Source organism: Biomphalaria glabrata, chromosome 1 (assembly GCF_947242115.1).
Source record: "Biomphalaria glabrata chromosome 1, xgBioGlab47.1, whole genome shotgun sequence".
In the NCBI taxonomy this organism is placed as follows: Eukaryota; Metazoa; Mollusca; class Gastropoda; family Planorbidae; genus Biomphalaria; species Biomphalaria glabrata.
This window is the reverse complement of record NC_074711.1, coordinates 51,206,591-51,234,508: the sequence shown is the minus strand read 5'-3', so window position 1 is coordinate 51,234,508 and position 27,918 is coordinate 51,206,591. Positions and strand designations below refer to the sequence as shown.

The window sequence follows — 27,918 nt, the reverse complement described above, 5'->3', positions numbered from 1 at the left end:
TTAAGCTAACTAAGGGACAGGTATGCCATTAATTTTTGTATTCCATTGTATTGTTTCTAATTTACATAAAACTAGTAAGCTGTTTTGCAACTGATTTTTGGGTGCGGCCCCTCAGGCCATAGTAAGTTTTTTATGCGGCCCATACACCTTAACGAGTTTGACATGCCTGGTTTAGAGGCTAACATTCTGGCAGAAGTAAAATCTATCAGCAACAACCTCCCGAGAAACAAAACAGCTCGTTAATTCTTTCCCAACAACCGGCTCTAAGATCATACAACACCGAGATGCAAAAGAAAAATAACCGTCTAAAAAAGGGGCAGATAACAAAAAGAGAGCTTAAATCGAGCTGACACTAAATTCATCTGTGTTACATCTGGTAAAAAAAAAAAACAACCAAAAAAAGGGATACTAGTCTCTTCCCTAATCCTCTAACAAGACAAAGCCTTGCTATGCTGATCATAGTTTCAAATAGAGAGAAATAAAGCAAGGCTTTATAATACATTAGTACAGGGGTGGGCAAATTACGACCCGCGGGCCACATGCGGCCCGCCGGAGTGTTTGATGCGGCCCTCGGACACCTAATGAAATCAGATGTGCTCACAATATATACATATAAAAATGCAAATATATTAAAAAATAATTCTAAATATCTCTATAAGTATTGAAACTCTCCCAATATAAACAATTTCAAGTCAATGAAGATTAAGCTAATTGGCTCTACTTCAATACACTCAGTCAAAGACACAATCTCAGTGCAGTATTTATTTAATGCTATGAAGAACTGTGTTGAGTGTTGGCTTGGCTTGGAACAAGATGGCAAGTGTAACAACTGATGGAACTCGATTATTGACTGAAAAAAAATATTTTTTTTAATAAAGAATATCTCTAAACTCTAAACAGGAAATTTAGCACAAAGCTGAAGAAAATATTTATTTATTATAGAAATACATACTCTCGTAGCCCATGTTATTAGAGCTAGGGGTCTTAAACACAGGCAGTTCCGAAAAGTACTTGAATATTTAGAAACCAAACATTCCGATATATCCGCTGACTTAGAATAAAAAATCTCAAGGAAGAAATTTGTATGTTCCTTGAAGGACATTGTCTGTGACTTTATTATAAATATTTCTATTGAAGAAGAGTGTGAGACAGATTTCAGGTTTTTTCTTGGCAGCTATTGCAATGAGTTGTTTGCATATGAAATGTTTGTGCGTGTTAAATCTTTTCAAACAAAGTTTCAATTTTCTCCAGGCAAGCAAGTGAAAACAGATTTAGTCATTTTCAGTCATTTTCCTTTCCTGAAAGGTGAAACTATTTCTACTGAAATGGTTGAAAGTACAAGACTGATTTAGATTCCTTAATCTCGGAATTTATAAAAGCAAATTTTAAGATGTCAAGAACCAGTTTTCAATACCATCAGCTCACCATTTAGCGCAGAATCTAAATCAGCTCCAGAGAACATAACTCCGTGCAAATTATATCATGAAAGGGAAGTTCCAGTCAGTTCTTCCACTGGAGTTTAATGGGTGCCAGAAGCTGTATTTCCACACTCTAAAAAAAGAAGTTGCTGCTAAGCTTTCATATTATTTGAGTACACAAACATCTGTGTAATTTGACAGCAGTCACGTGGATAACAATTAGTAAGCTAGTTCCACAGTTCCGGAACATTAGCACGAGTGTAAACTGTTAAATACTTTACATTCAGTACAACTGTACATTGGTGGTGAAATGTGATGTAAAAAGACAATAGCAATTTTTTTTTTAATGTAAAATTGGTTTCAGAAATTGCTAACTCTTGTTGTAATTTCTCACGTAGGAATGTGAAAGAACACAGTGAATGTATAATACATGAGCTAAGAGACATTATACAGTTAGGTAGCGTAGTTTTTAAAGTTATATATATAACAATATAATAATATATATGCGGCCCCCCATTCTCAATTTTTTTTAATGCGGCCCTCGATACGAAAAGGTTGCCCACCCCTGCATTAGTACAATAATAGACACAAGTGAGACAGTTATTTCCTATAGATCACTTTAGTTTACCTGTAATGTGCATTGCACTACTAAAGAGCAATACGAACCTATTTGTGATGTTTATACTTCAGTGAATCAGTCAACATCTCTGAATACATTTGGATTTTTAAAGAATTGGAGACATTCTAAAATATTCTAAATAAATAAATAATATAAATAAAAAAATTAAACAAAATAAATAAAATAAACAAAATAGATAAAATAAACAAAATAAATAAATTAAACAAAAATAAATAAAATAAACAAAATAAATAAAATAAACAAAAAAACGAAATCTTTGTTGGCAACTAATCTCCTTATGTCTTCAATTGAAAAGCTTACAAATTGACAGTAGCATTAGAAAGTATACACCATGTTTTACAATACATAACTTTCCAATACCTCCAAACACTGTGCACTGGATAGAAGTAGGAAAACCGCCGATAAAACTGACGTCAATGCAAAAATTCCCAAGATACTTTAAAGTATTTCTTACTTGGGAAGCGTGGTCGAAAGGCTAAGTGCGCTTAAACTTGGATTGTCTTGGCTCGAGGTTCGACACCCGACTCGGGCAGAGTTGGCTGAGCGCCTAAAGGAAAACCAACTCCTAGATACCCCACTGGTCCACAAATGAGATTGCAGCTATAAACATGAAAGTAGCGCTATATAAAAGGTATAATATATTATTCTTCTGTACTCCTCCAGAAGTCAATGACTGACAGACTCTGTCAACTCTAAAACTTACAAGTGTTGACATTGATTGACATTGTAACAAGAACAGAAGAAGATGAAGATCAGGAACAAATTATCGGATCAGTAAAACATGCAGGTCACGTGGTCATGGATCAGTAAAACATGCAGGTCACGTGGTCATGGATCAGTAAAACATGCAGGTCACGTGGTCATGGATCAGTAAAACATGCAGGTCACGTGGTCATGGATCAGTAAAACATGCAGGTCACGTGGTCATGGATCAGTAAAACATGCAGGTCACGTGGTCATGGATCAGTAAAACATGCAGGTCACGTGGTCATGGATCAGTAAAACATGCAGGTCACGTGGTCATGGATCAGTAAAACATGCAGGTCACGTGGTCATGGATCAGTAAAACATGCAGGTCACGTGGTCATGGATCAGTAAAACATGCAGGTCACGTGGTCATGGATCAGTAAAACATGCAGGTCACGTGGTCATGGATCAGTAAAACATGCAGGTCACGTGGTCATGGATCAGTAAAACATGCAGGTCACGTGGTCATGGATCAGTAAAACATGCAGGTCACGTGGTCATGGATCAGTAAAACATGCAGGTCACGTGGTCATGGATCAGTAAAACATGCAGGTCACGTGGTCATGGATCAGTAAAACATGCAGGTCACGTGGTCATGGATCTGTAAAACATGCAGGTCACGTGGTCATGGATCAGTAAAACATGCAGGTCACACTTAGATCTACGTGGTTTTGTGAAATACTGCAGCTATCTTTCGGAATCGAAGTATCTATTTATCTATCTATTTATCTATCTATTTATCTATCTATTTATCTATCTATTTGTATGTCTGTCTCTATATCTATCTATCTATCTATCTATCTATGATTTTGTCTGTCTGTATATCTATCTATTTATCTATCTATGTGTATGTCTGTCTCTATATCTATCTATCTATCTATCTATGTGTATGTCTGTCTCTATATCTATCTATTTATCTATCTATGTGTATGTCTGTCTCTATATCTATCTATTTATCTATCTATGTGTATGTCTGTCTCTATATCTATCTATCTATTTATCTATCTATTTGTATGCCTGTCTCTATATCTATCTATCCATCTATGTGTATGTATGTCTCTATATCTATCTATGAGTATGTCTGTCTCTATATCTATCTATCTATGTGTATGTCTGTCTCTATATCTATCTATCTATCTATCTATCTATGTGTATGTCTGTCTCTATATCTATCTATCTATCTATGTGTATGTCTGTCTCTATATCTATCTATTTATGTGTATGTCTGTCTCTATATCTATCTATCTATCTATGTGTATGTCTGTCTCTATATCTAGCTATCTATGTGTATGTCTGTCTCTATATCTATCTATCTATGTGTATGTCTGTCTCTATATCTATCTATCTATCTATCTATGTGTATGTCTGTCTCTATATCTATCTATCTATCTATCTATCTATGTGTATGTCTGTCTCTATATCTATCTATCTATCTATCTATGTGTATGTCTGTCTCTATATCTATCTATCTATGTGTATGTCTGTCTCTATATCTATCTATCTATGTGTATGTCTATCTCTATATCTATCTATCTATCTATCTATGTGTATGTCTGTCTCTATATCTTTCTATCTATGTGTATGTCTGTCTCTATATCTATCTATCTATGTGTATGTCTGTCTCTATATCTATCTATCTATCTATGTGTATGTCTGTCTCTATATCTATCTATCTATGTGTATGTCTGTCTCTATATCTATCTATGTGTATGTCTGTCTCTATATCTATCTATGTGTATGTCTGTCTCTATATCTATCTATCTATCTATCTATGTGTATGTCTGTCTCTATATCTATCTATCTATCTATCTATCTATCTATCTATCTATCTATCTATCTATCTATCTATGTGTATGTCTGTCTCTATATTTATCTATCTATCTATCTATGTGTATGTCTGTCTCTATATCTATCTATCTATCTATGTGTATGTCTGTCTCTATATCTATCTATCTGTCTATGTGTATGTCTGTCTCTATATCTATCTATGTGTATGCCTGTCTCTATATCTATCTATCTATCTATCTATCTATCTATCTATGTATGTGTATGTCTGTCTCTATATCAATCTATCTATCTATCTATGTGTATGTCTGTCTCTATATCTATCTATCTATCTATCTATCTATCTATCTATCTATCTATCTATCTATCTATCTATCTATGTGTATGTCTGTCTTTCTATCTGTTTATCTTCTTTTCTTTTCTGTTATTTTCTTTCTTTTTTCCCTAATGCTTCTACAATTGCCCCAGAATCCTCGTCACGTTACAGAATTTATTGTGATATTTCTTAATTCTAATAATAAACATTAATTCTACTTTAGAGTCATTTTTCTAAACTATTGTAAAACAATATTATGCCATTAAATGTGTATGAACACAATAGTGTCCAGTCAGAGAGGCACTAAATGTGTATCAACGCAATAGTGTCCAGTCAGGGAGCCACTAAATGCGTGTACACACAAAATGGTGTCCAGACAGGAATCTCTGATCATGTTCTTCATATCACTCTAGTATCAACATCTAAAACAAACACATCAAAATCTCGTTATCTGTTTCCTTGTGGAATATTTTGTATCTTTTAATGGCATTTGGAAACGCTAGACCCTGCACAATGTGTTGATCCATACAATCACCATATTTTATTGATTCAAGCGGCTTGGTGGTAGTGATTGGGGGGGGGGGGTGGTAGATGGAACTGGAAATGGCTTCTACCACGTTTGAATCTTCACTTTGAACCTGTCTGACTTTTCAAAGCATATATTAAGTATGCAAATTAGATGGTGACCGAGAAACCCGCATTAAAAAAAAGTTTCTGATTGATAATAGACTACTACAACAGTAATCCATTGAACTACACCAAGGAATCTCAAACCATCAGGTTACATCAGAGGAATTTCAAACCATTGCACAAATAAGAATATCTAAAGTCGTTAGACTACACCAAGGAATCTCAAACTATTAGAATACACCCCCCACCCCCACAGAATAAAAGTCTTAATCATTCTGACTATTTCATGAAAACACTGGGGATGGCGCCTGGTCTCGTTATAATTTTAGTAATTTAACAATAATTAAATAACAAACTTAAGTACCAAAAATAATAGACAAAATTATTTCTTGTTCTTTACATGTAAAGTGTTAAACTCAAACCACATTTAAAACAAAAATATGTATCTTTCTTTTTAATGAATGAACGTGGATAATTTGATAAAATTGTTCGCGCCAAAACATCATTTTACGCTAAAACGGTCATAGCACAAAAAAAAAAAAAGCTGCGCCAAAACGTCTTGCTTCGATATTTAACACATTAATGACTGTAATTTCATCGTGATGCTGACAGATACTTTGTTGTTGTTGTTTTTTAGTTGTTTTTTTTAACCTTGAAGGTTTTTTTCTTGCTTTGATGAGGAACACTTCAAGCACAGATTGAGACCCACTGGGATGAAGAAACGATGAAGCCATCGTCTTGTTAGGGATTTGACGTGGGATCCCCTTCATCTCAACTAATTGCTTGCTCCCTGGAGACCCTGTTGGTCAAGCTATTAGGTTTCAGTCCAGTTATCTGGCTCTACGTTCTGATCCACACCCAACTGGAAACCAGTAGTTTACTCAGCACATTTTGGTGGTACTTACTGAAACAGGAAGTTAGGGACCATCACTGACCAGCAAGTATCGTGGGAAGGTTTAAAATAATAGCTCAAGCGGCTCAAGGCAACAAAGAAGTAACTTATCTTATCTTATCTTATATAATACAGACGATACTTCAAAAAAGAAGATGATTACGTCCTATGCGTCATGCATTTAGTCATGCATATTAACCAATGACTTAAATTCTGCCAAGTAACTGGTTTTCCTGGCTAGCTCAGGCAACCCATTCCATGCTCTAATAGCACTAGGGAAGAAGGAGCACTTGTACAAATTTGTCCTAGCATATGGAACGAGAAATGTACTTTTATCTTTGTGTCTTTCTGAGTATTTTATTAAATTTTGTTTTTGTATTTGAAGATTATGGTTCAGTGTCTTATGTATAATTGCTACTTTACTTTTTTTACTTTTAAGTCTTCTATCCTGGAGGCTTTCTAAACTTAATGATTTTACTAAAGGTATTACTCTAGTCAAATGTCAATATTCGTTTGTTATGAATCTCACTGCTCTATTTTGTGTCTGTTCCAGTTTCTTAATGTTTTCTTGAGTTGAGGGGTCCCAAACAGAGGATGCATATTCTATTATTGGCCTAACCAAGGTTAAATAACATTTTAGTTTTATGTTCTTATTTGATTTATAGAAATTTCTTTTAATAAACCCTAATGCTTTGTTTGATTTTTTGATAGTTTCATCAATATGGGGATTCCATGACATTTTTATATTTATAATAACACCTAGGTATTTTGCGTTTTTAGTCTGTGTTACTGATTTACCATGAATAAGATAAGTGGAATTATTTGTTTTTAGTTTTTTTGTTACTCTTAATAAACGACATGTTTCTAGGTGGAAAGACATGCTCCAATTGGATTCCCATTTCTGTAATTTCTGTAATTGTGTTTCTACACATCAATTCAGGAAGTAGATAGCAAGGGAAGCATAGATTTTGGTTTCTTTTTTCTATTTACCGTGTTGAAAGAGTAGAACTGAAACAGTCCCAGACACTTCTAGCTGTTTTTTTATCTCATTTTGAAAATAAATATATTTATAATTGACATTTAATGTAATACTATTACCAAACATAATATTGTAGACATGGTTTGTACTCCATTCAACATATCTATAGACCTGCGAACAAACTGATTAATTGCATCGAGATACCAATGTCTATGATAGTTATCTATGATACTAGTCTAGGATAGTTGTCTAAGATACTAGTACAAACATGTCTATCAGAAGAACAAACAAACCTATGGTACTAGGATTATCTTCGGTTGTTGTTTACATAATTTTTTTTTCAATTCATATTATCAAACAATTCAAACAAATTTGCTCATTTCATGATTGGTCATTTAAGCCAATCATCACAAAACGTTCATTGTATTATCAAGACTTGAATAACTTTAACCGAAGCAAGACCTAATAAGACCTATGTATCAAATGGAGATTTATACTCGAAGTAATGTACCAAAAAGGTAGTCCAAATAATGCGTTTGATATTTGTGTCCAGAAGCTATCATTTAAATTTGTGAAGACAAGTGTGCTTCGCAATACAGGGACGTTATATACATATAATATATGTCTGGAAAAATTCTGATTTTATTTCATTCCTATGGACTAGTTTATTTGTATTTTTTTTTTTAAAGATGATATTTTGTTTTTTTACAATATGTATAGTAATAATCAGTACATTGTGTTGTTAATACAAAATTATAGTGGTAAGTAACAATATCTTTATGGTTTAGACTTACTTGCATATATTTGAACAATTTGCACACAATATTTCCGGCTAGCCACTGAACAGTAGCCGCCCACACAGAGTCCCCGGCAATACAAAAGAAGGAGACAAGAAGGTCCGCCAAGGCAAGATTGACAATGAGCGTGTTGATCGTGCTTTTCCGCCTCCGGAGACGCCTCATCTGCACCAGGGTGGCCACGTTGCCCACAAAGGAGATGAGAAACATGACCCCGAACACTACAGCTTTCGTAAGGCTGGCGGTGGTGAACTTAGGGGCCTCGCCGAACGAAGAGTTGAAAGGCTCGGTAGTGTCCGTGAGATCGTAGACGAACGTGGTGACGCCGCTGAGATTTTTGTGTAGTCCTGGGGCTATCACCATGTGATGCTTGTGAATTAAGGAGTCTACCGTCAGGTTCTCAAAGTACTGGCCTAGTATTGTGGTGTCAAGGCCTACGACCGGAACAGTGCCTGATGTCAGGTCTTTGAGAACGGTCATGTCTGGTTCTGTTACATGTGGACTGTTTCTGAAGTCCATTGAGGTGAAGTCAAAGCCTGACATTGTAGTCACGTGTCACATTCTGTAAAATAAGACATTGGCGATTATCAATACAAAATAAAACGTGTGTAGAGATTGTCAAGGAACCATACACAACTTCACGCTGCACTTTGTATTATGTATATGTAGAGGATAGCAGAATAATGGGCCTCAATGCGAGCTATGTGTATGTCAATGCGAGCTATGAGGAAAACAAAAAGTGCCTCTCTAACTCTTGTCCCATCGGCCACGTTTCACGGGTATCGTACGGGGTAGTGGCGGTCTTCTTACGGTTAGTGGCGGTACATTTTAGGAATACTCAATCGTTGAAATCAGCTCCGGCCTAGACACGACACGGGTACAGTAATCGAAGGCTCTAGGAGAAATGACCCTTCACTACAAATGTTCTTTAGAAATGATACTCGAGTTGATGGGCCACCTATGGGGAGAGGATGTCAGTAACGAGCCTCGGGGTCAAATCCTTTCCGTTGGTCAAGAGCCGATTTGATTTTGGTTGTTAACATTTCATAAAACTCAATGGAAACTTGAGTTAGGAACACTCCATTGGTAAATAGCTTACAATAGTATATGTTTTTGTTTCCTTTAACTAGTGTAATTAATTGACCAGCATTAAAACAAAAACTATCCATTGTATTATCACCATGTGGATAGACGTAATGGATGCTCGAAATAAAAGATTTGATTCACTTGAGTTAGAACAAGACAAACAGAACCAATGCTTTCAATACAATCAAAAAGCTTCATTGTATCTATTAGTTTGGAGAAGTCGTGTAATTATAGGTGGGATTGACCTTGACATAATACATCTTGGCAATTAGAAATATTTGTATTGTCTTTGTTTACTTTTTAGATTTCTCAACGCGCTCTAATCCTATCACTTGTCTCAACGCGCTCTGATCCTATCACTTGTCTCAACGCGCTCTGATCCTATCACTTGTCTCAACGCGCTCTGATCCTATCACTTGTCTCAACGCGCTCTGATCCTATCACTTGTCTCAACGCGCTCTGATCCTATCACTTGTCTCAACGCGCTCTGATCCTATCACTTGTCTCAACGCGCTCTGATCCTATCACTTGTCTCAACGCGCTCTGATCCTATCACTTGTCTCAACGCGCTCTAATCCTATCACTTGTCTCAACGCGCTCTGATCCTATCACTTGTCTCAACGCGCTCTGATCCTATCACTTGTCTCAATACGCTATGATCCTATCACTTGTCTCAATACGCTATGATCCTATCACTTGTCTCACTACGCTATGATCCTATCACTTGTCTCAATACGCTATGATCCTATCACTTGTCTCAATACGCTCTGATCCTATCACTTGTCTCAATACGCTCTGATCCTATCACTTGTCTCAATACGCTATGATCCTATCACTTGTGTCAATACGCTATGATCCTATCACTTGTCTCACTACGCTATGATCCTATCACTTGTCTCAATACGTTTTGATCCTATCACTTGTCTCACTACGCTATGATCCTATCACTTGTCTCACTACGCTATGATCCTATCACTTGTCTCAATGCGCTATGATCCTATCACTTGTCTCAATGCGCTATGATCCTATCACTTGTCTCAACACGCTATGATCCTATCACTTGTCTCAATACGCTATGATCCTATCACTTGTCTCACTACGCTATGATCCTATCACTTGTCTCACTACGCTATGATCCTATCACTTGTCTCGATGCACTATGATCCTATCACTTGTCTCAATACGCTATGATCCTATCACTTGTCTCAATACGCTATGATCCTATCACTTGTCTCGATGCACTATGATCCTATCACTTGTCTCAATACGCTATGATCCTATCACTTGTCTCAATACGCTATGATCCTAACACTTGTCTCGATACTTTATGATCCTATCACTTGTCTCAGTACGTTATGATCCTATCACTTGTCTCAGTACGCTATGATCCTATCACTTGTCTCAATACACTATGATCCTATCACTTGTCTCGATGCACTATGATCCTATCACTTGTCTCAATACGTTTTGATCCTATCACTTGTCTCGATGCACTATGATCCTATCACTTGTCTCAATGCACTATGATCCTATCACTTGTCTCGATGCACTATGATCCTATCACTTGTCTCAATACGCTATGATCCTATCACTTGTCTCAATACGCTATGATCCTATCACTTGTCTCAATACACTATGATCCTATCACTTGTCTCGATGCACTATGATCCTATCACTTGTCTCACTACGCTATGATCCTATCACTTGTCTCAATGCGCTATGATCCTATCACTTGTCTCGATGCACTATGATCCTATCACTTGTCTCAATGCGCTATGATCCTATCACTTGTCTCGATGCACTATGATCCTATCACTTGTCTCAATGCGCTATGATCCTATCACTTGTCTCAATGCGCTATGATCCTATCACTTGTCTCAATGCACTATGATCCTATCACTTGTCTCAATGCACTATGATCCTATCACTTGTCTCAATGCACTATGATCCTATCACTTGTCTCAATGCGCTATGATCCTATCACTTGTCTCAATGCGCTATGATCCTATCACTTGTCTCAATGCACTATGATCCTATCACTTGTCTCAATGCACTATGATCCTATCACTTGTCTCGATGCACTATGATCCTATCACTTGTCTCACTACGCTATGATCCTATCACTTGTCTCAATGCGCTATGATCCTATCACTTGTCTCGATGCACTATGATCCTATCACTTGTCTCAATGCACTATGATCCTATCACTTGTCTCAATGCACTATGATCCTATCACTTGTCTCAATGCACTATGATCCTATCACTTGTCTCAATGCGCTATGATCCTATCACTTGTCTCAATGCGCTATGATCCTATCACTTGTCTCAATGCACTATGATCCTATCACTTGTCTCAATGCACTATGATCCTATCACTTGTCTCGATGCACTATGATCCTATCACTTGTCTCGATGCACTATGATCCTATCACTTGTCTCACTACGCTATGATCCTATCACTTGTCTCAGTACGCTATGATCCTATCACTTGTCTCGATGCACTATGATCCTATCACTTGTCTCAATACGCTATGATCCTATCACTTGTCTCAATACGCTATGATCCTATCACTTGTCTCGATGCACTATGATCCTATCACTTGTCTCAATACGCTATGATCCTATCACTTGTCTCGATGCACTATGATCCTATCACTTGTCTCAATACGCTATGATCCTATCAATTGTCTCGATGCACTATGAACCTATCACTTGTCTCAGTACACTATGATCCTATCACTTGTCTCAGTACGTTATGATCCTATCACTTTTCTCAGTACGCTATGATCCTATCACTTGTCTCAGTACGTTATGATCCTATCACTTTTCTCAGTACGCTATGATCCTATCACTTGTCTCCCAAAAGAAAAATCTTACTCTGGAATAAATGTAACCTGACACAACTACACCAAGCTGCACTAAACTTTCAACAAACATTCTTATTAGAAAAAGACATTAACCAACCAGTCGATGACCTCTGGAATTTCATTAAAAACCATCTTAAAAGCATTATAGAAAATCATATACCAAATAAACCCATATTAAACAAAATAAATAAATGCTGGTTTAATAATAGACTAAAGAAGCTTTGTAAACAGATGGAAAACCTATATAGAAAATTTAAAGAAACTAAGGCAGAAAGAGTTTACAAAAAGTATATAAAAATTAAACACTTAACCCAAAAAGTAAGCAGACAGCTGCAGAGTGAATACATAAACAATGTAATATCTAAAGATAACAACAAAAACCTATGGTCATACATTAAGTCTAAGAAAATGGAAACAACAGGCGTAGCGCCATTAAAAGATGAACATAACATAATACATAATGATAATGAAACTAAAGCAAACATTCTAAACAAATACTTTGCATCAGCATTCTCAGCCCCAGGAGACAAAGACATATTACTGAATTTGAACCAAGTAGACAACATAGAAGATATAGTAGTACAAGAAAATGGAATTCAAAAACTATTAGCCAACACCAAACCAAATAAAGCTTCTGGACCTGATGGTATTCCAGCTAGATTACTCAAAGAACTAAGTAATGAGCTAGCCCCAGTGTTCAAAATACTCTTTCAGGCTTCACTTAACCAGGGCAGAGTACCAAAGGACTGGAAAGAAGCTAATGTCACCCCCCTATTTAAAAAAGGAGAAAAATCTGACCCAGGGAACTACAGACCAGTATCACTTACCAGCATCACATGTAAAATCCTAGAACACATAATATGTAGCAACATCATAAACCACTTAGACAAACATAATGTCCTCACACCATACCAACATGGCTTTAGGAAATATAGATCATGTGAAACACAACTAATAGGACTAATTGATGATTTTTCAAAAGGTTTAGATAATAGTGAACAAATAGATGCTATCTTACTAGATTTTTCTAAGGCTTTTGACAAAGTTCACCACCATAGTTTGCTTAAAAAAATTAAAATATTTCGGCATTAATGGTCCACTGCATCAGTGGATTAAAGACTTTCTGATAGGGAGAGAACAAACTGTAATAATAAATGGCTCTAAATCAACACCGATAACAGTAAACTCAGGTGTACCTCAAGGTACAGTCTTGGGTCCACTACTATTTTTAATTTACATAAATGATTTACCAAATTGCATTAGTTCAGGAACAAAAGTCAGATTATTTGCAGACGATTGCATAATATATAGATCAATAAAAACAACACAAGACACAGATATTTTACAAAGAGAATTAGATGAATTACAGAAATGGGAATCAAATTGGAGCATGTCTTTCCACCCAGAAAAATGTCAGTTGTTAAGAGTAACAAAAAAACTAAAACAAATTAATTCCACTTATCTTATTCATGGTAAACCAGTAACACAGACTAAAAACTCAAAATACCTAGGTGTTATAATAAATGAAAAACTATCATGGAATCCACATATTGATGAAACTACAAAAAAATCAAACAAAGCATTAGGATTTATTAAAAGAAATTTCTATAAATCAAATAAGAACATAAAACTAAAATGTTACTTAACCTTGGTTAGGCCAATAATAGAATATGCATCCTCCGTTTGGGACCCCTCAACTCAAGAAAACATTAAGAAACTGGAACAGACACAAAATAGAGCAGTGAGATTCATAACAAACGAATATTCACATTTGACTAGAGTAACACCTTTAGTAAAATCACTAAATTTAGAAAGCCTTCAGGACAGAAGGCTCAAAAGTAAAGTAGCAATCATACATAAAACACTGAACCATAATCTTCAAATACAAAAACAAAATTTAATAAAATACTCTGAAAGACACAAAGATAAAGGCACATTCCTCGTCCCATATGCTAGGACAAATTTGTACAAATACTCCTTCTTCCCTAGTGCTATTAGAGCATGGAATGGGTTACCTGAGCTAGCCAGGAAAACCAGTGACTTGGCAGAATTTAAGTCATTGGTTAATATGCATGACTAAATGCATGACGCGTAGGACGTAATCATCTTCTTTTTTGAAGTAACGTCTGTATTATATAAGATAAGATAGTACGCTATGATCCTATCACTTGTCTCAGTACGCTATGATCCTATCACTTGTCTCAGTACGTTATGATCCTATCACTTGTCTCAGTACGCTATGATCCTATCACTTGTCTCAGTACGTTATGATCCTATCACTTGTCTCAGTACGCTATGATCCTATCACTTGTCTCAGTACGTTATGATCCTATCACTTGTCTCAGTACGCTATGATCCTATCACTTGTCTCAGTACGCTATGATCCTATCACTTGTCTCAATGCGCTATGATCCTATCACTTGTCTCAATGCGCTATGATCCTATCACTTGTCTCGATGCACTATGATCCTATCACTTGTCTCGATGCACTATGATCCTATCACTTGTCTCGATGCACTATGATCCTATCACTTGTCTCGATGCACTATGATCCTATCACTTGTCTCGATGCACTATGATCCTATCACTTGTCTCGATGCACTATGATCCTATCACTTTTCTCGATGCACTATGTTCCTATCACTTGTCTCGATGCACTATGATCCTATCACTTGTCTCGATGCACTATGATCCTATCACTTGTCTCGATGCACTATGATCCTATCACTTGTCTCGATGCACTATGATCCTATCACTTGTCTCGATGCACTATGATCCTATCACTTGTCTCGATGCACTATGATCCTATCACTTGTCTCAATGCGCTATGATCCTATCACTTGTCTCGATGCACTATGATCCTATCACTTGTCTCGATGCACTATGATCCTATCACTTGTCTGGACCACTTGTGAAAGGGGGAGGGAAGAAATGGATATCTTTCTAAATGTTTACAGGATCTTTGTTTAAATGCATAACAAAATGTTCACCCAGGGCTCGAGCCCTCAAGAGAACTAATTCAACTTATACCACCACATCTTTCAAGTACGATTTCTTTTCCTTTTTCAAGATACAAAAAAAAAACAACTACCTTGTTAATTTTTTTTTTATTCTTGTGCTGTCAGTTAAAAGAAATAATATTGTAAAATTTCAGCTTAATCCGAGATCATCTGTGAGAGAAATAACGTATACAAACTTTTTACTATATAGAACGACAGAGTGAGTTGATAGAAGCTTTGTAATAATAAAACTTTTGTCAAGCTGTACTCATATGCATATACATAATATAAAATATAGCATCACTATTTTTATGGCTCGTGAGAGAGTTAAGTCAATTCACTTTTTTTATTATGAGAATAATTATCTTCAGCATTAAACATTTTAAATTACTGAGATGACTATAAATATTTTCAACAAACGTAAATGTGGACTATATTTATTTATATCAGATTAATGAGGGTGGAACGTTTAATTTGAGTTTACCGTGTTTCATTAATCGCTAATACAGAAACCAGAGATTCGTTACCTTCAGAGTATTTGAAAGAAGTTGTCTTTAAAATTGAAGTAAAGACACACGGACATACACATTTCATGTATAACATTCCTGTCTATTCATATAAAGGAAATTTCCTTCAAATTTGAAATAGTTTGTAAGAGAGTAAAATCTTAACTAGATATAAGCATGTGTCTTGTTTTCCTTTTCTAGACATCCACCAGACACATGAGATAATACAAGTCTTCTCCATTTTAAACAGATTGAATACAAGTCTACGTGATTCAGGAGAGAAGTAGAATCAGTAGAGGACGTAGATTGAATAAAGGGCTAGAAGTGGGACAGTAGATTGAGGAGAGCCGCAGATTGAAGAGAGGGGTAGATTTTAGAGAGGGGTAGATTGAAGAGAGGGGTAGATTTTAGAGAGGGGTAGATTGAAGAGAGGGGTAGATTTTAGAGAGGGGTAGATTAAGGAGAGGGGTAGATTGAGGAGAGGGGTAGATTGAGGAGAGGGGTCGATTGAAGAGAAGGGTCGATTGAAGAGAGGGGGGGTAGATTGAAGAGAGGGGGAGATTGAGAAGAGGGGGGGATTGAGGAGGGGTAGATTGAAGAGAGGGGTATATTTTAAAGAGGGGTAGATTTTAGAGAGGGGTATATTTTAAAGAGGGGTAGATTGAAGAGAGGGATAGATTTTAGAGAGGGGTAGATTAAGGAGAGGGGTAGATTGAGGATAGGGGTCGATTGAAGAGAGGGGTCGATTGAAGAGAGGAGGGGGATAGATTGAAGAGAGGGGGAGATTGAGGAGAGGGGGAGATTTTAGAGCGGGGTAGATTTTAGAGAGGGGTAGATTTTAAAGAGGGGTAGATTGAAGAGAGGGGTATATTTCAGAGAGGATAGATTGAAGAGAGGGGTAGATTTTAGAGATGGGGTCGATTGAAGAGAGGAGGGGGGTAGATTGAAGAGAGGGGGAGATTGAGGAGAGGGGGAGATTTTAGAGCGGGGTAGATTTTAGAGAGGGGTAGATTTTAGAGAGGGGTAGGTTGAAGAGAGGGGTATATTTCAGAGAGGATAGATTGAAGAGAGGGGTAGATTTTAGAGATGGGTAGATTGAAGAGAGGGGTATATTTCAGAGAGGATAGATTGAAGAGAGGGGTAGATTTTAGAGATGGCTAGATTGAAGAGAGGAGTAGATTGAAGAGAGGGGTAGATTGAAGAGAGGGGTGGATTTTTAGAGCGATGCTGAGTCCACCCAACCCTAATGGGTAGCTGGCTTTAGTTGGGAAAGTAAAGGCGGTTGGTTGTTGTGCTGGCCACATGACACCCTGCTAATTAACCGTCGGCCAAAGAAACAGATAACCTTAACTTCATCTGCCATATAGATCGTAAGGTCTGAAACGGAAACTGTACTTTACTAAACTTTAAAAAAGAAAGACATTGTTTGTTTTATTAATTCTTGACGTTTCTTTTTTTTTTTAAATCTAAAATGTTTCATATATTTTAGATCTTTGTTTGATAAAAAAAGACTTACGTGTGTTCGAAAAAAGCGGCATACAATAGACACTAACACAACATCCGGAGGACCTGGTTTTCGTTGATGACATCTCCCATACACAACAAAATGCTCAGACCAAACTGACCAGACTCTCAGAAATATCGAAAAAGACTGGACTTGTAATCAACCAAAAGAAAACAGAAGTTAAGAAGATCAACAATAGACAAGAGAACCCAATCATGCTACAGAGAGAGAACATCCTGGATACAATAGACAAGAGAACCCAATCCTGCTACAGAGAGAGAACATCCTGGATACAATAGACAAGAGAACCCAATCCTGCTACAAAGAGAGAACATCCTGGATACAATAGACAAGAGAACCCAATCCTGCTACAGAGAGAGAACATCCTGGATACAATAGACAAGAGAACCCAATCCTGCTACAGAGAGAGAACATCCTGTATACAATAGACAAGAGAACCCAATCATGCTACAGAGAGAGAACATCCTGGATACAATAGACAAGAGAACCCAATCCTGCTACAGAGAGAGAACATCCTGGATACAATAGACAAGAGAACCCAATCCTGCTACAGAGAGAGAACATCCTGGATACAATAGACAAGAGAACCCAATCCTGCTACAGAGAGAGAACATCCTGGATACAATAGACAAGAGAATCCAATCCTGCTACAGAGAGAGAACATCCTGGATACAATAGACAAGAGAACCCAATCCTGCTACAGAGAGAGAACATCCTGGATACAATAGACAAGAGAACCCAATCATGCTACAGAGAGAGAACATCCTGGATACAACAGACAAGAGAACCCAATCATGCTACAGAGATAGAACATCCTGGATACAATAGACAAGAGAACCCAATCATGCTACAGAGATAGAACATCCTGGATACAATAGACAAGAGAACCCAATCCTGCTACAGAGAGAGAACATCCTGGATACAATAGACAAGAGAACCTAATCCTGCTACAGAGAGAGAACATCCTGGATACAATAGACAAGAGAATCCAATCCTGCTACAGAGAGAGAACATCCTGGATACAATAGACAAGAGAACCCAATCCTGCTACAGAGAGAGAACATCCTGGATACAATAGACAAGAGAACCTAATCCTGCTACAGAGAGAGAACATCCTGGATACAATAGACAAGAGAATCCAATCCTGCTACAGAGAGAGAACATCCTGGATACAATAGACAATAGAACCCAATCATGCTACAGAGAGAGAACATCCTGGATACAACAGACAAGAGAACCCAATCATGCTACAGAGATAGAACATCCTGGATACAATAGACAAGAGAACCCAATAATGCTACAGAGAGAGAACATCCTGGATACAATAGACAAGAGAACCCAATCATTCTACAGAGAGAGAACATCCTGGTTACAGACCGCTTTACTTATCTGGGAAGTAGAGTTAGTAAAGACGGCGGAGCTGATGATGATATTCTCTTCGGATCAATAAAGCTAAGTTTACATTGTCTAAGGCAGTATCTCTACATAAGAAGATACGAATCTATAATACAAACCTTAAGCCGGTCCTTCTATACAGTTCAGAAACATGGAGAGTCACTAAAACAAATATGGAAAAGCTCAAGACTTTTGTGAACATATCCCTACGTCGGATATTAGGAATGAGGTGACCAGAAAAGATAACCACTGTCAATTTGTAGGGGAGAACTAAACAAAAGCCTATAGCCCAAGACATCACAAAACGAAAGTGGCGCTGGAGAGGACACACCCTGAGAAAACCAGCTACCAATGTTGCAAGGCAGGCGCTTGATTGGAATCCGCAAGGAAATAAGAATGTGGGCAGACCCAAGCAAACCTGGGAGAGGTCAGTCATCAGTGAAGCTGACGGTTCTGGAATGACAGGGGAGCAGATGAAGAAAGCTGCTCAGAACCGAGTTCGGTGGAGAGTTGTGGATGCGGCCCTATGCTCCCCTGGGAGTGCACAGGATTAAGTCAGTCAAGTAAGTCAAATTGTTGACTTTTCTTTTCGCAAGGAATAGTAGCTGTTGTATGAATTGTTGAGCTTTCTTTAAAAAAAAATAGAGTGTGTTTTATAAATTGTAAATCTTACTTTAAAAGAAAAATGTTTCCATGTCATTGAAATTTTAAAAAACTATTTCATATGCAAATGGCATAGAAATAAATATGGTAAATGGGCTTTGTTGGACTAATGCGTCTCGTTTCTTTGATTGAAAACTAGAATCATAAATTGGGCCGGAAATATCTTTTTCCTTATATATCTTTTGCAAATTTCAGTTCTCTTTTTAAATTAAACTGACGTTATTAGGCTATAGTTTTAAGTGTGCCTGATAGAGAAATAAATTCTGCACTAAAGTACGGGTAGTTGGGATCAAACCCGATAGAGGCTGTGAAAATAAAAGACCTGAAACTAGCTCGTGAAAATACACATTTACAGTACCTTATTTGAAGATCCTCTGGAAAACTATTCAATGTATTAAGGCTGCGGGCAAAAACCAAGGTTAGGAAGCTACTCATCAGGGAACTCCTGTATGCTGATGATGCAGCTATTGTGGCTGATTCTGATATTCAGCTACAGTCCCTGGTTGACAAAATATCTGCTGCTTGCCAGAAGTTCGGCTTAAACATCAGTCAAAGCAAGACTAAGATACTTGTCCAAAACACAAACACTGCACCTCAAGTAAGCATTATTGGCCAACCACTAGAAATTGTTGATCACTTTTGTTACCTTGTTATCTTATCCAACTACACTCTACTGGATAAAGACATAAACAACAGGATAGCCAAGGCAATGGCCACCATGTCACGGTTGTAGAAAAGAGTCTGGGATAACATATTGCTGACTAGCAGTACTAAAGCCCTAGTTTACCGGATCTGTGTGTTGAGCACCTTGCTGTACGGAAGTGAAACATGGTCAACCTAATCATGGCAGGAAAAAAGCTGAATGTCTTCCACCTCCGATGCCTAAGGCGGATTTTTAAAATAAGGTGGCAAGATAAGATAACCAATGAGGAAGTGCTACAAAGAGCAGGGTGCCAGGACATCCGCTGTGTTATCAGCAGCAGACGTCTTGGCTGGCTTGGCCACGTTCGTAGAATGCCAGTAGACATCTTGTATGGCGATCTAATAGAAGGCAGGAGAGCCGCTGGTCGCCCACTTTTACGTTATACGGATGTATGCAAACGCGACATGAAGCTCTTCAAAATCGACACTGGCAACTGGGATGAGGTGGCACTGGACAGATCCACATGGAGAGAGAGCATAAAGGAAGGGTCACGGATTGCAGATGTCATACACAACAGCAGCAGAAAGAATGGTGAAAATGCAACGGCGCCTGGTGATTATATATGCCCAACCTGCGATCGCAGCTGTGTATCAAGGATTGGCCTCTTTAGTCACACAAGAAGTTGCAAAGGGAAAAGATTGTCTCTCGAGACGTAAAATGCCACAGATTTTACCCGAGATCTGTGTATTTTTATAGGACTAGCTTACTGCAAGTACCCGGCATTTTCCGATGCACAATTTAACACACAAAAATAATTATAAAAATAAAAATTGCAATTTTAAAACTTTTAATGATTTTTTAAAAGGTGTTTATAAAAAGGTGTTACTGTAATCAATTGTGAATATTCGTTTCTTATGAATCTCACTGTCTATTTTGTGTCAGTTTTAGTTTCTTAATGTTTTCTTGAGTTAAGCGGTCGTGTTTTCTCCTGACGTTTATACCTGATTTCTCTTATCAGTCGTTGTGATACATTGGTCCAAAATAATGCTAAGCTTATAAATATATTCTTCTTCTTCTTCTTCTTAAACTGTCAGGTAGAGTTGAGCCTTCGGCTCTTGGAACTCTAGGCCAGCAAAAGTGAACAAGATCTCCCTCTCACCGGCATGAATGAGAACAGTGTACACTGTTCTGTCTGACGGGTGGGTCAGACTCGCGGCAAGAGACCGCGTACACTAAGACCCCCGCCATTTTCCTTTTCTCTACCAGGCTAACTGTGCGGGACACGCCATTTATGTAACGGCCCCTTGAGGAACAGCGCCTGGATTATGACAAGGTTGTGAGAGATTTTTTACAACTCCGCACAGTGCAAGGAGGATGCTCTCACACCCCCTTAGGCACCCCCACGGGAGGCTTGTTTCGCTACCATTTAGCCTAATCGTTTCCTCTTACGATCGTTTCCACCCTGGCGCCACTATGAGGCAAGGTAGCATGCCCGGGTTATAAATATATAAAAAATCGCATGTGAATATAGGAATTAACTTGTTTTAGATGAGGTCCATTAATTATAGTTGCTTTGAAAAAATGATCTCACACATGTCATGGGCCTTGTCATAATAATCATAGATCTATCAAATCTAGTTATAATCTGTAATCTATATAATCATAAATATTCACGTTGAATTCCAATTGTAACTATAGAATCAGTATAGATCTACTTCTAGAATATATATCTAGGTTATAAATATAGTAGAAACAGAATCTAAGATAATCAGAATTTACTGGTACTCTAGGCAGTCTTGATCTAGAGTCTTTGATGACAGTCTTGATTTTAGACTAGATTTAAGTCTAGTACACTATATAAACCTATATATACGCTGCCTTCGTGGACCTCACCAAGGCTTTCGATACGGTCATTGGTTAATTGAGGATTTTGGCCAGGCTAAGATGCCCAACTACGCTTCTATCCATTCTCAAGTAGTTTCATGTGGGACAAAAAGTCAAGATTAGACATAATGGTGACATGTCGATCATTTCCCAATAAAAAATGGCGTGAAGCAAGCTGTGTACTTGCTCCTACACTATTCACTATCTTCTTTGGCGTAATGCTGGGTCAAATGAGGCAGCTATTGCAAAAAGGCATCGACATCACGTTTCGTTCAGATGGCAATCTTCAAAAGAAATGGTCATAACAGAGCTTCTATATGCCGATGGATGCGCCCGGCTAGCCCACAATGAACATGATATCCAGATGGCGGTCAACGAATTTGCATACGCTGCCGCTTCTTTCTGTTTATCTATAAACCTTGGGAAAGCAGAAGTAATGATCCAGAAGTGACCCAATAAAATCTACTCAGTCCCAAAGATCACCGTAAATGGACGTCCCCTTGTCGTGGTAGACCACTTCACATATCTAGGAAGCATTGTATTGAATGACACTTCGCTTTCAAGGAAGTTGATAACCGTCTGGCCATGGTCAGTAGTGCTTTTAGACGCCTCCAGGAGTGAGTTGGCGGAATAGATCGCTCCGTTTGCCTACAAAAAAAAGTGATTACCAAGCAGTGGTTCTCTCAGCCCTTCTATATGGATCTGAGACATGGGTATTATACAGAAAACAGCTAACACTACTTGAACGCTTTCACCAAAGATGCTTGAGCTTCATCATAAACATACGGTGACCAGACAGCACTACAAACAGCGATGGTCTTGCGAACGCCGGTATGGACTAGTAGCTGGGCAGGGCACTTACCCCGTATGGGGGACGAACGTATGCCAAAAGCAGTCTTTTTTTGGTGAGTGAGACAGACAGACAGCTGGAAGTCACCCACAAAGGCCGCGGAATGCACATTTGAGACCAAAGGGAAATCCGCTGCCGAGGACAGACGCAGACGACGAAAAAAAAAATCTTAATCGACCATAGTCGAACAATGGTTATGCTTGCCCTGATTTTGGGAAAATATGTAAGTCACAGCTGGGGCTGGGAATCGACGGGAAATATTGCATTGGAGATCCTCATGAATCTTCGGACTCGATGTAAGCCTTATTATTATTATATTGGCGTTGAAAAGTAGATCTATAAGTAGAATTATATTCAATATTGTATAGACAGTAGATCTACTGAGTCTGATCTAAACTAGCTATAGAATTATTCTAGATCTAGATAGGCCTACAGACTCTATATATAAAATCATCTGGATAGTAGATATAGGCTTATCCTAATTAATAGACTTTAGTCAAATAGAGCTAGATCTAGACAATCTAGTCTCAGAATCTTGATTTCTAAACTAGATTCGATCTGAAATGTAGATCTAGATATAGAGTCTACCTAATGTCAATGTCAGTGATGCCGAAGATTAATGATAAGTGCAGTGTCTACTATGTATTTTAATGTTTTACGAATCACATGTGCCCATGTGGTGATATGACTACGCCAACGGTATACGCAGAACCGTGAATGGCGTGAACTGTATACATATACGCAGTTAACCTATTGCGACTTGACGCCTTTTGTAAATTTGTCTGCTGTGCAGTACTAGATGCCAAAAATAATATAGATTCTAAAATTCTAGAACAGTAGATCTATTCCACATAATTTATTAACATAAATCTACTAATTTCATTGATAATAAGTAGCACTAGATCTACTATTTTACCAATGCATTTATACAGAATTTAATATATAGATTTAATTATACTAATTAAGAGATATAATTTAGCTCTATACGTTGTTAGCAAATAGCGTTACACAAAAAAACAAACGAACCTGGGTTTTTCTAAACTATGATACTTGGTGTGTAATAGTAAAACAGCACCTACCTAAAAAAAGTTGTAAATAGAGAGCAAATACCTATATTTATTGTAGTATTATATATATATGTCTGTGGCATAGACTTATATATTATATCTAGACTGGAAACCGGAAATAAATTCTTATCCGCGATTGTTTGATTCACATACCAATAGATTTTTATGGACGTAAACTCTTTTTTCAGGCTCTAAGGTGAGTCGTCCAAATCAATCTTTTCTGTCTTAGAAAAGTAAAGATCTTTAGTTTTCAAAGTTTAGAAATAAGGCAAAATCATTTCTTGGATATTCACGTAAATATATGAAACAAAGCCATTTCCTGTTTGTTTCCATTGAGATGTTTTAAAAATCATAGATGGAAATAATGCATGTTGATTTTAATCATCTTATGTAGATTGGAATAGATTGATTACCTAGATCTTTCTAGATTATCTATTTAAAAATTGCAAAATAATAATTATGAGACCATAGTATTCTTATTTTTGATGTTCAATTACTAGAGCTAGGTCTAAAAATTAAATTATATGTTACATAGGTTAGGGTTGAAAAAAACAACTTTAGGGCCTACTTCTTTTAACTACTTTACAAAACAACGCCTTGATCCAACTTTCTAAAAAATTTTCACACCATTTTTTGTAGTGTTAAAAAATGTCCATGTCCAGTCTAGATATAGTATATATAATAATAAGTCTAAGGTCTGTGGTTTTATATTATATAACCTTCGTAACTTCTTCTATAGAAAAATGACTTCTATAATTCCTTTTACTGAAAAATTGGGCTATTCGCGTCTGACACATATATAATTTGTATGTGCAGCACCAAAGCCGATTGGTGGCTTTTCTGTCGAATTTCGTTTCATACTTGAACGGAGATGAGGTTTTTCTAATCACTGTTTCATTCCCGTTAGGTCTAAGTTCTAATCACTGTTTCATTCCCGTTAGGTCTAAGTTCTAATCACTGTTTCATTCCCGTTAGGTCTAAGTTCTAATCACTGTTTCATTCCCGTTAGGTCTAAGTTCTAATCACTGTTTCATTCCCATTAGGTCTAAGTTCGGATAAAGGAAAACAAAATTATTATTCTTCTTTGTCATTGTACTAAGAGTTCAGTCTAAGACTCTCACAGCTCTTTGCCAATGGAAGCTTGCACATATATAGTGTGTGTGTGTTTATACTTAGTGTTAGGGTTTACATGGGGCTAGGGTTTACATGGGGCTAGGGTTTACATGGGGCTAGGGTTATAGTTTAGAAAAAATCGCCGTCACCCCCTCAGCCCCGTCACTCAAAAGTTCTGGATCCACGGAGTGGCTGAGAAGCATTGCTTGGGAGGGTAAACAAAATAAATTCATTGTTTTCTCCCCTTAACAATATCCAGTGAGAAATGTTGCATATTTCAGTTCTGCAGCAATGCCGCCCTCCTGGCCAGGTGGCAACAACAATGTTCTTGTGATTAACACGTACCTGTAAAGTCAGTTGGCATACCTCTACAGTAGACAAGTCAGTTGGCATACCTCTACAGTAGACAAGTCAGTTGGCATACCTCTACAGTAGGCAAGTCAGTTGGCATATCTCTACAGTAGGCAAGTCAGTTGGCATAGCTCTACAGTAGACATCAACATAGTGTCTTGTTATTTTACTGGACTGTCATGGTATTTATCTCTAAGAATTCCGCCTTCTGTCCGGGTATTTTATTGTCATTACATCAGAGCCCAATTCATCAAGAGCTAACTGTACATGTGTGTGTATGTTTGTGTATGTGTGTACATGTGTGTGTATGTTTGTGTATGTGTAGGTTAATGTTGTGTGTCTGTACATATACATTGTTATTGTTGTAGTTATACTAAGGTCAACAATTGTAGTCAAACTGAACGTCCATTAGTTTGGACCAATACAAATATTTGTTGTTGTTTCGTTGAGACGTTAGAACTTACACAAATGAACTTACACAAATGAACTTACACAAATGAACTTACCCATATGAACTTACCCATATGAACTTACCCATATGAACTTACCCAAATGAACTTACCCATATGAACTTACCCAAATGAACTTACCCAAATGTTATCCTGAAAATTACCCGTGGGAAAACAAACATAACAAAAGCTGCACACTTTACCTTCCAACTTGAAAACGTTTTAATGAGTCCTTGAATGCATCCAATACTTTCCAGAATTAGTTTGACACAAAATCATTTTAAATCCTCTTCGCTTTGGTTGGAATTGAAACTTTTGAGTCGTTGCTTTTGTTTTGTTTCTTTTTTTTTTTAATATTAAAAAGAAAAAACAAACTTTAAATTTGGAAGAAGAAAAGTTTTCAGAGAAGAAATAATTCTTTCATCCGTTAATCTCCATATTAAACGAAGTAATCCACTTGAAAGATAGGGCTACAGCCTTTGTACAAATACAGTTCTTAGTATTTTAATGTGATTGGAATGCCTTGTTTTGATTGAAACACCAACAAATGGCTGTTTAAGACAAAAAGGTTGTAGACAACAGCTGAGCAATTCTTCATTCATAAAACGTTTTCCAGCTCATCGCGAGGAACTAGGGAGCAGCTCACGTGACTAGAGAGAGTGGGAGGGGAGAGAGGCCACAGCTTACAGATGGCAGAATCTCGTCCAGGAGTCTGCATCTCTCGCTATCACATTAGGACAGCTCATCCAGGAGAAATAACTCTTAAAATATTTTCGAACAAATTTCTGCTTCAGGAGATTTTGTCAAAGTGTCGATCTTGATTTTGAACCAAACACTGACCTAGATAATTGTCTTAAACACAGGAGCTTGGCAATAACAAAATAAAAGTGTAAGTTTAAAGAAGTTTTATTTTTCTAGTTGAGCTTTCCAGGTCAAAACTGTTACAAATACTTGTTTTGTTAGTGTGTTAGAGACAGTTCCACAGTATGTAGACGGTCCTCATGAGCTGTGAAACCCTACATCTACATGGAAAGGAAAGTATTTTAATAGAACATATGACATGATTGTTTGCTGCTATACCACTAACAGTTGTTGACTAGTACTTCTAATGAGTGCTGGACTCAACTTGAACGGAAGTATATTTATTTAGTGAAAACATCAAACACACTAACAGAACAACTGCAAAGAAAATAAATAATAGCATTAAATTAAGTTTGAGTTTTTGGCACATCGGCATGCCATGTCGTGCCCGTAATCCTTCAAGGATTACTCTCCTTTACAAGAGCTAAATTCCATACAGTTAAATCATTAAATTATAAGATTAAATGCTGACAGACGGACGGACGGACAGACAGACAGAGTTGATATAAGCTTTGCACAAAAAACGCTATACGACAACTGCTTAATGAAACATATATGAAAATAATATTGAAATACACCAGTGATGCCCAACCTTATTTGGTCTGCGGGCCATTTTTATTTTCGGCATTCCTGTCGCGGGCCATATCACCAAAATGAAAATAAAATTAAATATACAATAAGCTATTTTTAATAGTTTTATTAGTGGACCCGCTTACATAAATTAATGTGATGCATGAAGTTTATCTGCAACCATCTTCTGAATATCTGGCTGTATAAATGAAACACCAACTCGGAGCACTGAATCTAGATCTAGATGTTTATCCGTGAGGCGATTACGTCACATGGTTTTCGCCCGTTTCATCATTGAAAAAGTTTGTTCACACAGATGAGTGCTTGAAAAACTTGTGATCATCCTTAACGCTTGTTTTCGAAGATTTGGAAACGTTTCTGCAGGTAGCATGGAGTAGAAGTCAACAGTCTGCATCACTTGAAATTTGTCAAGCAGGGATGTCTGGCTTTGTAAGTCAATCAGTTCCAGCTGCAGATCTGTCGGAGCACTTGACACATCGGCAGCAATCGGATTTTCAAAAAGACGGATTTCATTTTTTAAATTCTGAAAATCCACAAATCTTTCACTGAAATTATTCAACAAGAGCCTCAGAAGTTGGATAATTCTTTCTTTAGGAAAGACATATTTAGCTGCTTATCATTTTGTAGAGTGGTACAGGTTGGAAAGTGGACAAGATGCACCTTTTCCGCCTGTTGAATGAAGAGTTGCAATTTTGTTTGGAAAGCACATATGTCTGCATACACATGCAAAATCAATTTGTCTTTCCCTTGTAGTTTGGTGTTGAGTTTATTTAGATGTGATATCGCTTAAAATAGCCAAATCCCAGAAACATGAGGGGTCGTTCAGTTGTGGCACTTGTTTTGATTTATCGGTCATAAATATTT

The 27,918-nt window shown here is 37.3% G+C and overlaps 1 protein-coding gene across 4 annotated transcripts in view; it reads right to left on the bottom strand.

Annotated features, from left to right (window-relative positions):
* LOC106068580 (gonadotropin-releasing hormone receptor-like) overlaps positions 1-26,224 on the bottom strand; it is a 290,469-nt gene extending 264,245 nt beyond the window's left edge. For 3 of the 4 annotated variants that reach the window (XM_056042527.1, XM_056042546.1, XM_056042555.1), the window contains exons 1-2: positions 25,806-26,224; positions 8,202-8,766 (exon numbers count right to left, since the gene is read on the bottom strand). In XM_056042527.1, coding sequence (XP_055898502.1) covers positions 8,202-8,747 — 546 coding nt within the window. In that variant the 5' untranslated portion in view covers positions 8,748-8,766; positions 25,806-26,224. Of the gene's footprint in view, positions 1-8,201; positions 8,767-25,743 lie in introns of all 4 variants that reach the window. The other variant, XM_056042538.1, reaches the window with a different exon arrangement.
* Between the last annotated feature and the right edge of the window lie 1,694 nt (positions 26,225-27,918).